Here is a 16,381-nt window from a genome sequence, read left to right as displayed (position 1 = left end):
TTCCTATTAAATATGGCCATTACTGTGACCTCTCTTTATTGTGAAGACCTTTGAAAAGTGCATGCACAAGACATTTAAAAAGCTCAAAATATCTTACTCTGAATTACTAACCAGCATAAACAACACACAATTGTTACTACCAAACAATATTAGGTGTACATCCTTCCTGTGAGTACATTTAGCCAAGGTGTGCAGTACAGGTGTTAAACATTTTTTCTTACTGTATGGTTCGACAGAAGAATTTCAAACATAAATCTGTAAAACTAAGCATTATGCACATTCAGCATCTCGCATAGAAAGTATTTGCTGGATCTTGGAAGGAACACATAATCAAAACATCTCTGAATTTGTCCAACAATGTCAGCAGCTGTGATCTCCTCATATTTTCGTAATACATTATTTCTTCTAGGTGATGCTTGCCATTAAAATATGGAAGCAGTCTGAAAAAAAAAATTGAATATAATCTGTGAGGAATGGCTCCAAATTTGAGTTTATGATGACCATCTAGTAAATGATGTTTTAAGTACAGTAAATCCTTAGCATTCCAACAAATCATGACTAGAAAAATCAATTTCACTGTACCATGGGAAAGTGAACATTTTTTTTATGCAACATTATTATAAAATGTTGTTACTTGATCATAATTTAACAAAAATATGAAGGAATGATTCCAATTTTTGTGCACTGTCACGAAAATCTAAATTCTAGGTAATTAGAGAAATCTCTGATTGTCCAAGGTGGATTTTTTTTTAATCACTTTGGGTTTTTCTGCTTTAAATCTCGGCCAATTGAAACAGTTGTTTACAGAGTCTCTTGATGCTCTACTGGCTGAAATTTGTTTCCAAAAAAGATAAGACCATTTCTTATCTCCTTTATATTTGTTTCTAAAAAAGATAAGACCATTTCTTATCTCCTTTATATTTGTTTCCAAGAAAGATAAGACCATTTCTTATCTCTCTTATATTTGTTTCTAAAAAAAGATAAGACCATTTCTTATCCCCTTTATTATTGTTTCCAAGAAAGATAAGACCATTTCTTATCTCCTTTATATGTTTTAAATGCTGTTTCTTGAAAACCATCTCTGATATTACTGCCCAACTCCAACGTTACCAAACTTGGTAACAAAAATATTTTCATACATATTTGAGCAAATAGGTTCACACACATATATATATATATATATATATATATATATATATATATATATATATATATATATATATATATATATATATATATATATATATATATATATATGCATGCAGTATGTCCAATTACTTAAGTTAACTGTTATACTTTTGTTTACAGCTGGTTGAAAAAAATAGCTTCAATGAGGTAATGTTTCTTATTATATAATGGAAATCTAACTCCCAACACAAGTTTGCTTATGTCTTTATCTATATGCAAAGTCTGGTCAAAGTTCACTCGTATATGTACAAGTCACTATGTTCACATGCTTAGTGAAGTACATAAACATATGCAATGGCTTTTGACTTGACCCAAGGTCAGTTAGGTCCTTCACAAAACTTAAGATATTTCAGTGATCAGATCTGCATCATTTTCATTCAGAACCAATTAACTACTACAAGTGCTGTTTTAGTGAGAAAAAATGTGTTATTGCCACCATTTGTGCAAGAGGAGCAGTGATAACAAGATTTTTTAGATGGCCACTAAAGTGCCATGCTGGAGATAAGTTGAGCATAATTTTCATTCAGAATCAGCGACATATCGGTATGATACAGTTTTAGTGAAAACCTTGTATCATTAAGACCATCTGTTTTGGAGAAGTAAGACTGCCATAAAGTCAACACTATTTTAATATAGAAATGATTATATATTGAAAGAAAAAAATGTTCAGTTTTTTCTTCCATTTTTACATTGGTATGGCCATGAGTTTTGAAGAAGTAGCTCTCTACAAATATTTTTAAATTTTGACAGTCACATTGGCATCACTTATATTTAGGACCAACTAAATATAGTAGAAGTGTTTTGGTGAAAATTCTATGTTGATATGACCAACAAGATTTTCAAGATGGTCATCATTGGTCAGTACCATTTTTATTTAGGACCAACTAGATATCATGGGCTCTGTAGTGAGAACTTGACATTATAAGAAGCCTTTTAGTGAAACCCCATGTCAACATAATCATGCATTCAGGATGCATAGTGAAGAAAGAAAAAAAATTCAATATGGCCATCATGGTGCATACATGTCCGATCAGCACCATTTTCATTAAGCATCATAGTCTTTTAGTGATATCACCATGCATAATGGAGGAGGAGCATCATAGTGGACATAATGGATGTCCCAGTAGAACCATTTTCATTTCTCACCAACTAGACCTTTAGATGATTGTGTAAAGTTTCATGTCAATCTTCCAAATATTTTAAGAGAAATATCAATAACTTGTGCTAATGACCAAACAACAGACCAAAAAAGACTTTGAACGTTTTCACCATTTGTTGCATCTGCCCAAAGTATTCCAAATGCTCATCAAAATGACAGAAAGCCACTACCAAAAGCCCAAAGTATTCCAAATGCTCATCAAACTGACACAAAGCCACTGCCAACAAAGTCCAAAGTATTCCAAATGCTCATCAAGCTGACACAAAGCCACTGCCAAAAAAGTCTAAAGTATTCTGAATGCTCATGACATATGACAGTGAGATTGATTGAGAACTATAGCTATGCACTGCTTCATTCACTGATAACTTATATTTACAATCAATCAGTCAAACATTACATGAACCAGCCACTGTATGGTTATGGGTCTTGTTAAGGGACTTGAAGTTATTTAACTATATCCTTTCCCATACTTAACAGTGTCACTTTATTCCAGTAGCTCAAATAAACATTTCCAATATGTTAATCCAAAAGAGTCTAAAATATCAAGAGTCAAAGTGGTACAGAACATATCATCTCATGGCATATATCCAGCATACATTTTTGTTTTGCAAAAGGATAATATAACTAAATCAGGATATTTTTTTAAACTAATAATTTGGGGGTGGGAGATTCACTCCTACATTAGAACTAAAGAAAAAGAATTTTCTAAATAGGGGTAAGATCTAATGCAGAAATATAGGTAGGACTTGAAAATATGATATGCGATTTTCATGCTTTTTGTTTATTTTTAGAGAATTTACAATGCACTGTAGAAGCGACCCTGGTATTTGGTAAGAACTAGATACTCATCCCTCATCTTGTAACAAATTAAAATCTGCAAATAGCAAACTTTGCAACTAGTTTAGGATTTTCAACTACACAAAGATTATGATCAACAAATAGCCTGAGACCTTCAACTATGAACATATGATAATAGTGAACAGCTAAAGTGTCACCAAACCACAGAGCCAAAAGTGTCAGATCTTCAGCCGTCTACTGATCATCCTCAACTATACAAAAATCATACTTAGCAAATAGCTTGACATCCTCCAGAGTTCTGGCTGCAGGAACATTCATAATGGCCTCCTGTTCTTCAATGGAGAGATGACTCAACCCTGAGTCCTGCACCAGAAAAGCTTTAACCTCTTCAGAAAACAATGACATGTCAGAAGTAAACTCGGTTGATGGGCTCTTCGACCTCATACTGCTAGAATTTGCCACAGGCCCCATGCTTTCATCACTGTTTACTGCAAGAAAAAAATCCATTTAATCCATTCTTTTTCCACATAATGATGATTTATATTAGAATAAAAATGGCACATAATACCTGACAAACAATAAGGTTAGTTGTGTAAAAGTATCACTCTCTGAAAAAAGACTGCTGAAAATTTGACAATGACTTTCAACCAACTGACCCCAAATCTATTATCCATCTTTGGGCAGATGGGATAACATACCACATAATGGTGAAATGTGTGGGAAAAAGTAAAACTGCAACTATAATCTATTTCTAGTAACAATGAATGAATGAATGAATGAATGAATGAATGAATGGATGCATGGATGGGTGGATGCATGGATGTATGATCGCACATCAGCACAATTCTGGCTATATAATGCCAAGGAAAAGCTGCATAGTGAAAATCCTAAGATACACAAACTCTAATTAAAAAAAAACATCACTCAAATTAAGTAAAAGATAACAGGTTAAGATTAAAAAAATATTTAAAAGGTCTATGCAATAAAAGAAAAGGTAAAATCTTTTAAAATCCCTAAAATAGATCTTAGTATAAGCTGTAAATTTAAAATTTTCTCAGGTGATAAATCATAACAGTTACTTAAGCTGACATTGAAATTTTGTTTCATGGGGTAGAAGTCAATACATCTGACATGAAAGTGCTCTATTATAAACTGGCACTGGCAAGGTGATGTCTGGTCACAATTCACCCTCAAGTAGGTAAGTATTGGTTAGGTATTTGTGTGTATCTGGTATACAAGTGAGTGACACAAAACCAACTCGTGTAAGTGATTTGGTGACCTTGACTTTTAAAACCACTGACCTAAATATCAACAGCATTTTATCATTTTGATTAGAAAAACATACAAACCAAGTTTCACTTAAATCTGTCCTTTAGAAGGATAGACATCATCCCATAATCCCAGGCTGACTGATGGCAGTAAGCCATAATACCTCACAACTTAAGTTGGTAGAGTATAACATGAATACTGTAAACTGTATATTATACACTCAGCCTGTGTTGATTAGTCGTTTATGAAGACCAACTCTATAAATTATTGACCAACAGGTCTCATATACCTTAACATTTAGTCAAGGTATGGAATGGGTTTCACAGCACCTACCTCTTAGAAAGGGGTTCAATGGGCTAACACAGCATACATACATTCAATGTTTTTTGTGCATCTGTGTATACATACTGTCATATAACAATGATGTAACTTGGTGAGTGATGCATCCTTATGAGCACTACACGATCATAACAAAAGTAGGTGACCATGGCCTATTATTCAAGTCTGAATGACTCGGGCAACTATGTGAAAGGGTTGCAGAGTTACAATAGTTACAAGAAGTGTGAAATTATGGACAGACAGAAAAGGTAAATTACTACAGGACTCCTACATCTTGATGAAGGGACCCTAATAAGTAGAAATGGAGGTCATAACAACTATCCAGTATTATTTTTGTATTCCCCACCATTTCTCCTGGGCTACATTCTGGATGTTAACAACGGTGTTGTCATTTACTAACCCTTGTGAAACATCATACAAAATATGATCACCCTCCTTCAACCAGTGTAGAAAAGATCAGTTTAAAAACTGCCCAATATTACCAATGTGACCTTTAATGCCAAACCTCTCCACACCAGATGGTGTATCCAGAATCCAAAATCTTTCTTGTTATTTATTCATCAAAGCAAAACAACAAACCAAATATAATGATCCTTCCCCTACCAGTGTAGATGGAGTTCAGATTACCAGGAAGAGTCCATATCAGTCCATGAAATGTGACCACTGACCTGTGCCCCCCACATTCCCCCTCCACCTCCCCTGATAACTGCATCCATCTAATGAAACATTATATGAAACATGATAATCCTCCCTCAACTGGTGTAGATGCAGTTCTGCTTACAAATGGGTGGATGCACAGACATGCAGACATACAGTCATGACCAATCACAATAATGTATATACTTGCATATAAGTCCAACTGCAAATAACATAGACACCTGATCTGCTACTGCATGATTTCCAGCAGATCAGAGATTATGCTGTTCATTCTATTTACAACTATTAACAAACTGCATAGACCAGTTCTGTAGGCACATGATATCAGATTTGGGTATTTGAAGTTCTTACTTAGACTCGACTTATAGGGGAGTATATATGGTATATCTATAAAAGTGTGGAAATACGTGTAATACATATTTGAAAAGACCTCCACTTTAGCTTGCTTTCAGTTTCATAAGTAGCTTGGTTTTAATTTCACTGGCTAGAAACATTCCAGTATTAACTGTTCCATAATTTGCTAGTAAAATGTGACTGTTGCCCAGGTAAATTTCCTGAAATAACAATCTTGGGTAGAACCCCGTCCACCAAAAGATGAAAATTACAGTACTCACCTGATGCTATATCAGACAAGCTATGAGAGCGATGAAATCTGTTAAAATTTTCATCTGAGTTGTCATCAAGAACTGGTAACTTTCTAAGCATTTCTTCCGGGGATTTTAAGCGCCTGCGGGAAACAGGAGCAACAAAAAATACATATGTATGGAGCTGCATTAGAAGATGATGCTGAAGCATCCAAACAACCATTTGCACCTTTCGATCCTGAAAAAAACAAAAAACAAAAATAAAGCCATTGATTAGACGAGTTCAATTAAATGTTTGAAATTAATGCCCTCCTTGTAGTGTATTCATGCAGTCTAGGAATCAGTGCTCATGAATTTCATGTAACCCTCCCCACAATCTGGATGATCACTTATGTTGAAGTATTAAATCTTTTGGAGCAACAAATATTTTAACACAACTATGGATTTGAACAATAAATTTCTTAGGCTGGCGCACTTTACTGCACCAGACAGTTAAATATCTGTCCCAAAATAAGCAAAATTACATATAAATATATAGGAAATCCTACTCTGTCACTAAATGTCCTAAACTAACATCTGACTTAGTGTTGAAAAATGCATAATATTTTAACTGGTAAAAGATCATAATGTATTCCAATCACATACATCATAAAAAGTGGATATTGCTCACTGAATTTATCATCTGTGATGTTATTATTAAACAATGCAACTACATTCTGAAATTACAAATCTGTGAAGATGATTCTTTCATGTACTTTGAGCTGACTAGATCTTGTTTTCTACAGTAGTGTTAATACTATGCATCAGAATAAAAGAAACATTTTAATTTTGAATTATTCAAAGAACAAAATTTCATTCATAGCATTGTATGTATGATCTCTCTCACATTTCCCAACACAATTCTATACTAAGAAAACAAGTGACATCATAATGGTGACATAACAATGGTGATATCATAACAAGTGACACAACAATGGTGACATCATAACAAGTGACATCATAATGGTGACATAACAATGGTGACATCATAACAAGTGATATCATAATGGTGACATGACAATGGTGACATAACAATGTAACTGCAGCTACTTTTATGACTTGTTATGGCTGATTCCTTCATTGAAGATTACAGCTGAGGCTGAAACTTCATTTGGCATTTGAAATTTTCTGGACTGTCAGTAGAATTTTTCACTTGCCCAAGTGAGTTATGATTCAGGGTTGACATGGGTTTCTCTTTACTGAAAATGATGTTTTGTTGAGAATATTGTTGGCTTTACGCATTAAAAGTCCACTTTCTACCAGAACCCCCATTTACCATTTGTTTTGATCAAAACCATACAAGCAAAGTACTAGTGTTCTCACCCTTCAATACTAATAAATTACAACCTGAGGAAGAGCACATAGCCCTCAGTTTATAATTAACTACAACTTCTGTCATGATGGTCATGGAATTCATTTTTAGAAAACAACCTAGCACACAAATGAATCTAGTTCATCTACATCATTAACATTTATATTTCTACAATAGCTGCCTGAATCAGATTTTATTCCTGGCAAGTAAAATGTTTTAGTACTTGCCAGACAGGTCTTATGGCCCCAGGGTTGTAACTTTGTAACTTAAAATCAGTTAAGTATATTATATTTCCTCCAACTACTAAAGCATATATGAAGTTTGGTTAAAAAATATTTAACTAGAACAATTTGCTCACTTAAGGACAACTTTGCCTCTATTGCAATTGATCCCTACCTAGTAAAAAAAAGGGCATAACTTAATGAAATACTTCGAGAACAATGATTGCTTAATATATCTTTTCACAATAATCATAACATATACTATGTTTCACAGAAATCCTCTAAAACCTTAAAAAGTAACTACCTTCACAAAATTCTATCAGATATTGAATTGAAGAATGGGATCCTATTGTCTCAAGACATGGATAACTGATCTGTGAATGGGGAATGGGGTCCTATTACCTGAACAGACTGATAATTGTTTTATGGGATCTTCAAATTTGTGCTTTGCAGCAACAATGAAATCAGTAAAAATCAGTGCAAGGCAATAAAAGAATTCTCAGTAACACCTGTTGCTGTTGGTCATTCAGAATGTTTCTTGTATCTTGCATCTGGGTAGGGAAAGAGAACTCAGACATTATTGTCGGCAAGAAGGTCCCTCCAAAGTGCTTCTCAAAATCCCTAACTAGTGGAGAGGAACTGAAATAGAAAAAAATCTTTGAATTTTGTATTGGCATGGCAAATTGATTTAGAACTACTTACATGATACATCATGGCAAACAATGATGTCTTTCTTACTATGTGTTCTCTCCATTGCCACTGTACCCTTCAGGACCACAACATGAGTGTCAATTACATATATTATTACATTCATGTTTTGTCTTCATGCTATGACTACATGTATAAAATTTAGTATCAAAAATATTTTAAAAAATGGCACTGTAATTACAATGTTTAAATATTTTACCCAGGTCCCAAGCTATATCCCTCCTGTAAATGGTTAATATACTTGCAACCTATGTACCAAATTTAATTAATTTTCACCCTCCAGTTTAGGAGGAAACTGAGTTGTTGATAGATGACTGTTGGATGGATAGACAGATGGACAGAATGATGGAGGACATGACAATATATCATGCTATAGCATGGGGATTACGACAATATGTCATGCTATAGCATAGGACTAATGACAATATGTCATGCTATAGCATAAAGATTATAACAATCCATGCTATAGCATGGGGATTATGGCAATATGTGATACTATAGCATGGGGATAATGAAGCAACACAGCCTACTGGAATGTACTGCAAACTACGGATCAGTTCGTGATCCACCAATTTTAATTATGCCTCCAAGAAATATAATTAATTTTGAATTTGTGAAATAACCCATAAATTTGGACCAGCATCAAATTCGTTTCTCAGTGATGGTTACTGCACACTGTTTGGTGATATATAACATTTTTTTTAAAAATCTAAAAATGTTCAAACTGAGCAAAACTAATTTCATTCAGGAATTTTAAAATTGAAAATTTGTCTAACAGCCTGCCCAGTTTTAAGACCAGCCAACTAAAAGGATCCGATTTAAAGAACCAATTTTGTCTGTCATTTAGTGGACTTCATTACTACCATGCCAAAATTAGAAACATGTTTCTCAAGTCTCATGAGTGGCTTCATTAGTCAAGTTCTACTGAAAGTTACTTACACGAGAGTATTTGCCATGGGTGATAATACATATGTATTGGTCTCACATAAGGGGTATATTATTGTAGCTTTTCCCCAGTACACAAGATGGCACACAAGGCGGAACACCTGGAAAATTAATAATAAAATTTCATCAATATAAAGTAAAACCTGTTGATAAAGGACAGTCACAGGACATTAAAACTCCTTTTAAAAACAGGTGTCATTCTATGGAAGTGTTTTCCATGCACCTTATGTACAAAGGACTCCTCTAAAAGTGGACAAGGTTCATTTTTCTGTGCGAGTGAAAATTTATTTAAGACTCATAACTACATGAAATCAATTATTGCATACCCTAAATCCAGAAAAATACTCCATCAAACTTCTCCAATTATGCCAGTGTTTTAGCAATTTTCCAAATACTTTGCTAGGCTCACTTTAAGGTATATTGTGTAGATACTGAAAAATGAACTGTGTGTGTGTGTGTGTGGGGGGAAGGTTTACATATATTTTTAGTTATGTACTACTTATCTGCTATTATTGCACTGCTTTTCAATCCAGGATTTGTATTCCCTCATCCAAGATACATGATTCCTACCTCTGATTAATCTAATGGTTCTAAAACTAAAAGAACAAGAACAAAAACTCAATCTGACTACTGAATCACGACTCTCATATTGAATACTATCCTCTTTGACTTGGACCAAGTGTACAGGTAATCAGCGAGGGGTAGGATGAGGGAATCTTTGGAATAGTAACAGGTATTTCAATACCTGCTACTAATGCATTGCTGAATTTACCACATGGGTGGTAGGCAAATGGCCCCAACAAATCTGGTGTGAAACTATATTACTTACTTTTAAAGTAGGAGTGTTGTGACATTACTATCAGGTCGAACAATAAATAACTTCATTCTGGTACACCAAAGACTGAAGGTAAAATGATGAGAAAGTAGTGGAGCTAATGAAGATAGCTGATTCTTAGCCAGAATCCAAGGAGTAAAGGTAATGGTGAGTCAACATGATTTTGGCATGGAATGCCATTAAGAGGGACAGGATTTTGTCAATCCTGTCTGGGGGAACATGAACTCACATAGCTTGGTAAGGAAATTCATCCCCCACCCCCATATAAGAAATCTCGAGAAGGGATGAGATCCAGCTTTCCTAGGCTTTGGATAAGACCTGAATGGGTCACTGTGGACAGGTCATTCAGAAGGGAATCTCTGAGGACACTGAATCAACCAGTCATCAAAGTAGTGGATGACAGGGGATCGATAAAGACTTAGGTGAGCTATGTCCACTACCACCACTCTGGTCTGAATGGCAAATGTCAAAATTGAAATTGTGCCCTTCTGCAAAAGGGTGTGCACCTCTTCCATTAAATGCACTACTAGCTTTGACTGGTGAAATAAGATGGTGGTCCATTATAGAAGAGGATGTTTCAGGAATGAAACTGGTGGTTCTCCTTTAAAATAGAAATGCCACCAACATCATCATCCATGATGCCCTACCAGACCCCAAAAAAGGGCAAGATATGCACCCACTGGGATGTTGAGAAGAGGAAGACATTGCAAGAGAGGACACTAGCCCTGAGGGCCTACTCCCTTCCTCCTCCTTCCGAAGACTCTCATGAGGTCTTTCCAAGGGTGAGAGAGAGAGATGGCCTTGAATTGAAGCTGCTTTTGACAACGCTAGGGCTGCACCTACTTGAAAAAACATGCGAGAAAGTCTCAAGGGGCAGTCATGTTGAGCATTCTTCCTGGCCTGTTTGGAAGAGCAGGGAGCAGCTGCAAGAGACCGGTGTTGTTGATCTCTTAAATCCTGAGATGTCACTGAAGGGATGAGACCTCCAATGAGAGTCACTGCATCCAGTGGAGAAACCCTTTGATGTTTCTTTTTCTGCTGCCCAGCTAGACCTTCAATGTCTTTAAAACATTTCTGTGTAGGTGGAGCAGCTCCACAGAGAGCACCATGGATACAGAAAGAGCATGCCTTGATATCCTTAATACTGCCTCTAGAAAACCCTGAAGCTCTGCTGAAAACAATAATTCATCCTTTAGAATATCAGCCTATTATTTCGTTACCTTTGCTCCCCTCCCACCTTAAGCCCAATAAGGGCACATAGATTTATGCTCAATTATTGCTTTTCTCATATCAGGGCTACACATGGTGATATACTTAATACTCTTGCCACCACCACCGAAGAACTGTCTTGTGTAAGATTCCAGAAATAAAAGTATGTTTCTTTAATGACAATTGTGACTTTTGAAAAGTATGGAGATCAGTGAAGTTGAATGTCTTTATCATAATCCCTGAAGCTTGACATGTCAAGGTGATTTATCCGACTGGGCCCTCACCTTTCAAGCTAAAGTTGAGGTTTAAGTAGTATGTTGCATTGCAGTGACAACTATTGATCTCTCCTTTAATCAACGACCAGGATTTCTTCCTCTACCAACATGGGATGCAACCAAGAAGAATTGAGTTGCCTCCACTCAGTTGCCTCTTACAACGTGCATGAGGATGCAAAGTATACTGTACAAGTCCAAGTCCATAAGGGTCATTTGAGAAGAAGCTGTTGAAAAGTCTTTATATTATAGTACTGGCAGCCATAATAGATTGTGGATCAGGAAAATGTTTTACAAACATTAAAGCTCTTTATATCAGGAATCCTTTTTACAAATTTCATTTAAATTCTGTGTAGCTATTTTCTGCAAAGTTGTTTAAAGGTTTTTAGTACTGGCATCCATCCATGATGGTGAAACTATACTATCTGTACAAATGTTAAAGATTTGTATGCAGATGCTTTCTGTTAAATTTGGTCCAATTCTGTTCAGCGTTTTTATTTAGCAGCTCAGTATGATTTTATATACTTAACCCTTTACCTCATGCAAGCATCTCTGGACGCCTCTACTCCATTTGCATGGAAGCGCCTTTTGACACCTCTAAAAGATTCGTATGGAAGTGCCTTTTGACGCCTGCTGTAAACATCAGCCATTTTGAGCTGGTTTTCATAGCGCCACCTTCGGGGGAACCCCCCTATTAGATACTATATTCATTTCTGCGAATGACAATTATGCCAGATCACATGGTCGCTATTTATGCACTGGTCAATATCTGCTATTTAAAGTAACTGGGCCGTAATCTCCACTCTCTGAAATGGTGGTTGCGGATTTCATTCAGTACGTACGAAGTTTTCACGATTAGAATCACAACCATGAAAGATTCAATAACTTAGGTAAAGGCTCTGATATTGATGCAGGCAGCAATTAGTTTTTATAAATTATCAAATTCAGATGACTTAGTGATGTAGATGCTGACGAAAAACATATAAATTTCAAGTATGGTAAATGGCAGCTACAGTTGGTCACGCGGCCTCACGGACATGACGGTGAACGAGTTCTCTCTCGATTTTAAAGCACATAAAAAATTCTTCCGTGAAAAATAATGACACAGCTATAGCAATCGGACTTTACTCTTAAATTTTTCCACATATAATAGATGTGTACCAAAAATGTAAAATGGTTAAAACTGCTGTTAAATGTAACATACACTACATTGCTTAACTGTTCACAGGCAGGCCTATGCGTATGCTGTTGACTAGATAACAGGTGTTCTATTTATAGCGCACTGCACTTTGTCACTATGCTCTATGACGTAAAAGGTTAAAAGCCCTTTTTATGCCAGGATTATCTCTATCAAATCGGGATAAAATCAGCCGAGGAGTTTCTGAGAAAACTTCTTTAAAGGTTTTTCAAGGTTTTTCCATTTGGGAACAGCAGCCATATCTAAAGGCAGATTGGAATCTGTTTAATAGAAATTCTGAAAGCCTTCACACTACAATGCCCTGTACAAAATTTGGTTGAAAGTAGTCCATTGTTTTTTCATCAGAAGTTTAAAATAGCAAATGCTGAAGGACGATAGACAATGCATGATTAATGCAGGCTCATAACTTAAGATGTCTTGACCATAAGGTGGCTAGATGAGCTATTAATTTATGCTTATTATCCAGATTTTACAGTAGTGGACACAAAATCTGTGTGCTATGGGCGGTGGCCACAGTTTATGTTTCCAACTTTTGTTCTGACTATTCATACAGGCGATGGAATTCAGACAGAAAATTTATGTTCCTCACAGTTAGTTACCTCCCTTGGTAGGCTACTGCTATGGCCACTGCACTTTTGGTGGTTCAAAAAGCCATACTTTTGCATAACTTTCTTTAGATTGTATAAAATGTGATATTTGCTCTTTGGCACAGAATCTAAGGATTCTGTATAACATGCTAGAGAAAAATATCCATGTATTAGTTTACTTTAGTTATGGTACAGACAGTTAATAATGAAACAAGGTAGCATATAAGCAGGCATTGTAATATACTAATGACACCAAACTGTGATGCAGCTGAGCAACCACACTTAGTCTATTTCCTTTACCCTTGTTCTTGATGGGACTTCAATGCATGCACTGGGAACAACAGTAGAAATTTGTCTATTTCCTTGATGGGACTTCAATGCATGCACTGGGAACAACAGTAGAAATATGTCTATTTCCTTGATGGACTTCAATGCATGCACTGGGAACAACAGTTGAAATTAGTCTATTTCCTTGATGGGACTTCCATGCATGCACTGGGAACAACAGTAGAAATTAGTCTATTTCTTTGATGGGACTTCCATGCATGCACTGGGAACAACAGTAGAAATTAGTCTAGCTTCTCATGTACTAATCCCTAGAAACAATGAAGTAACTGACATGGGGGTTAAAATATTGTCTTGGCAGAGATATATTCTAAAAGAGTATGAGTTGTGAGGATCATTGAGAAAATACAAATGGGGACAACTTTACTATAAGCAAGGGTGTGGACATTTACAAAACTACACATGTCCATGAGTAAGTAAGCAAAAAAAATTCTTTTCTGAATCCAAGAAGTGCTTGTCCAAAGTTTTATTACATCAGTTTCTTTTTTTATTTTTTATAACTGATCATAGCACAAATGAACTGAGTAATTTTAGTGCATAACAACCATATCATGTGTCAGTTTAATTTTATGTTGTAAAAACATAACACTGTCCTAGTACACACATGCCTCAAATGTATACTGCATAGTAAGTTAACGATGGTGCATTACAACACACATCACTAACTCTTTTAATTGTCCATTCAAAAAATGGCAGCACTCATTAAAGAAACTTTACTCTAAATTTACTGCAAATTTATGGTTTGTAGCAACTGCAAAATCAATGAAAATTGGTACACCTTAAATATTGTTACATGAACACTGACGCATCATGAAAATTGGTACACCATGAATAGTGGTCCTCCATGAAAACTGGTACATGAAGAATACTGGTAAACCATGAATATTGGTAAACCATGAAAAGTGGCATGCTGTGAAAATTGGTAAGCTGTGAAAACTGGTGAAGAATGAGAATTGCATAGCTGCCGACCCCTGAGTACAAAAATACTGACTGCTTATGACAAAACAACAGATTTTCTGGAACAAATACTGATTTTAAAAAATTTAATGCATATGTAACTATTTACAACTCCTACACAGTCAAGTAATACAGTACCATACTTAATTATTTAATGTCAAAGATGCATCAGCATGTGTTGCACTCTGACACCTTCTGAACTGGCACCCTGTTCCATTCTGGTGCCCACACAATCAGACAAAGGTGTTTATAGGAATCTACACCTTTTTTTCAATCATTATCAATTTCAATGTAACATCTTTCACTGATGATCTGAATTCTATGTGATTTTCTTAATGAACTGTCTTTGTTCTAGCACACAAGTAATCCTTTGTGATTTTGCTGCCTGGGAAAATGTGTGTGAAATAAATTTGTCAGCAACACTATAGTAATTGAAAGAGGAAGGTTCATTTCTAAAAGAAATTTAATTTAATCAAATTTCGATCAAATTACATCAAGGTTCTCTCTGGTATTTATATATATCATAAGTTCTGGCTGAGTTGTTGCTGATGAAGCAGCAAGCTGATGTTTATTAGCTTTATCGTGCTCTTGTAATTCATTGGCACATCCATGCCCAATTATCAAATCACATTACACAATTTGCCAAACGTAAAGTTTTCTCCTTTACTAGATGGTTTCACAAATCTAAACAAGATGGCACAATTTTGCCCTTCCAGATCTGTTTTCTTGTCTTTCCTGGAGAAAGTTCTGAATATTCTGCTTTCCTATTCAACATGATTAGATGCTGAATATTATGATGATGAGATACAGTGACAGCAGTAACTGTTTGCACAATCCAAAATGGCAGTTAAAGACAGGCAGGGTAGCCTCGATTTGGAATCAAATGATCATATTTTAGAACTCTGTTCCTATATACATGCGATACATTTCTATCAGAATGGAACAGAGTTCTCGTTCTAAACAGAAAATTGCAAGGAAATTTTTAATTATTTTTTAAAATTAAAAAACATTTTAGCAAGAAAAATGTACACCTGTATTCAAGTCCAAAATACTGGACAAATATGGAAAAATATGGGACACTTGGCAGCTATGGATTGGTGCATCATGAAAAATACTAAATTCAAAGTATACAAATTTAAAGTTTGGTTATGATTTGAACCTAGTACTAAGAATGAGCAAAATGTGTGCACCATACCTGAGACAAACTGAGATCTGCTTCAAGTGCCAGTGTTTGTAGATTTCTTACAGGCTTGCTCACTTGGATCAGTCTCACAAGAGCAGGGTTGCAGTCTATTGGAAGTGTCTCTAACAGGGTGGTTTCCTCCTCCAAAAGTAACATGCCATGATATGGCCTGAAATCAATGAAATAGCTTAGAAACCATGAAATTTGCTTAAACAATGCAATTTTTAACGGTTCTATTTCATATAGCCAGATAAATAATCGTAAATTATGACCAGATTACAACAAGGATACTAAGAATGACACATTATACACCCAACCCATGTTTAAAAGTCCTCTAGTAAGATAATTAAAACTTTTGTGTAGAAAGTAAATTTTTAGTAAATTATGTTTCTCTGAGAATACTTACCCGATCACATTAACGTTAGGAATATAAGCCTGCTACCTCTCGAATCCAGCCCTACTAAAAGACGAAAATTCGTCTTTTCGGTCTGTCTTATATAGACCAAAGGGCAATAACTGTTGCCCCTTACCTCCCCTTGCCACCGCGAGGTGTTGCTAGTTTTTTAAGCTGAGCGA

At 35.5% G+C, this 16,381-nt stretch overlaps 1 protein-coding gene across 1 annotated transcript in view; it reads right to left on the bottom strand.

Moving 5' to 3' along the window:
• The window catches only part of LOC149803752 (GATOR1 complex protein NPRL3-like), a 60,143-nt gene continuing 43,762 nt past the window's right edge, over positions 1-16,381 (bottom strand). The window contains exons 10-15 of the mRNA XM_089953521.1: positions 15,818-15,974; positions 9,214-9,320; positions 8,076-8,205; positions 6,025-6,232; positions 3,414-3,633; positions 1-440 (exon numbers count right to left, since the gene is read on the bottom strand). Coding sequence (XP_089809647.1) covers positions 281-440; positions 3,414-3,633; positions 6,025-6,232; positions 8,076-8,205; positions 9,214-9,320; positions 15,818-15,974 — 982 coding nt within the window. The 3' untranslated portion in view covers positions 1-280. The remainder of the gene's footprint in view (positions 441-3,413; positions 3,634-6,024; positions 6,233-8,075; positions 8,206-9,213; positions 9,321-15,817; positions 15,975-16,381) is intronic.

The sequence above is a fragment of the Sinohyriopsis cumingii genome, chromosome 3 (assembly GCF_028554795.1).
Source record: "Sinohyriopsis cumingii isolate HCF-2022 chromosome 3, ASM2855479v2, whole genome shotgun sequence".
Lineage (NCBI taxonomy): Eukaryota > Metazoa > Mollusca > Bivalvia > Unionida > Unionidae > Sinohyriopsis > Sinohyriopsis cumingii.
Note: the sequence above shows the minus strand (reverse complement) of the source record. Positions and strands in the feature narration are given on the sequence as shown.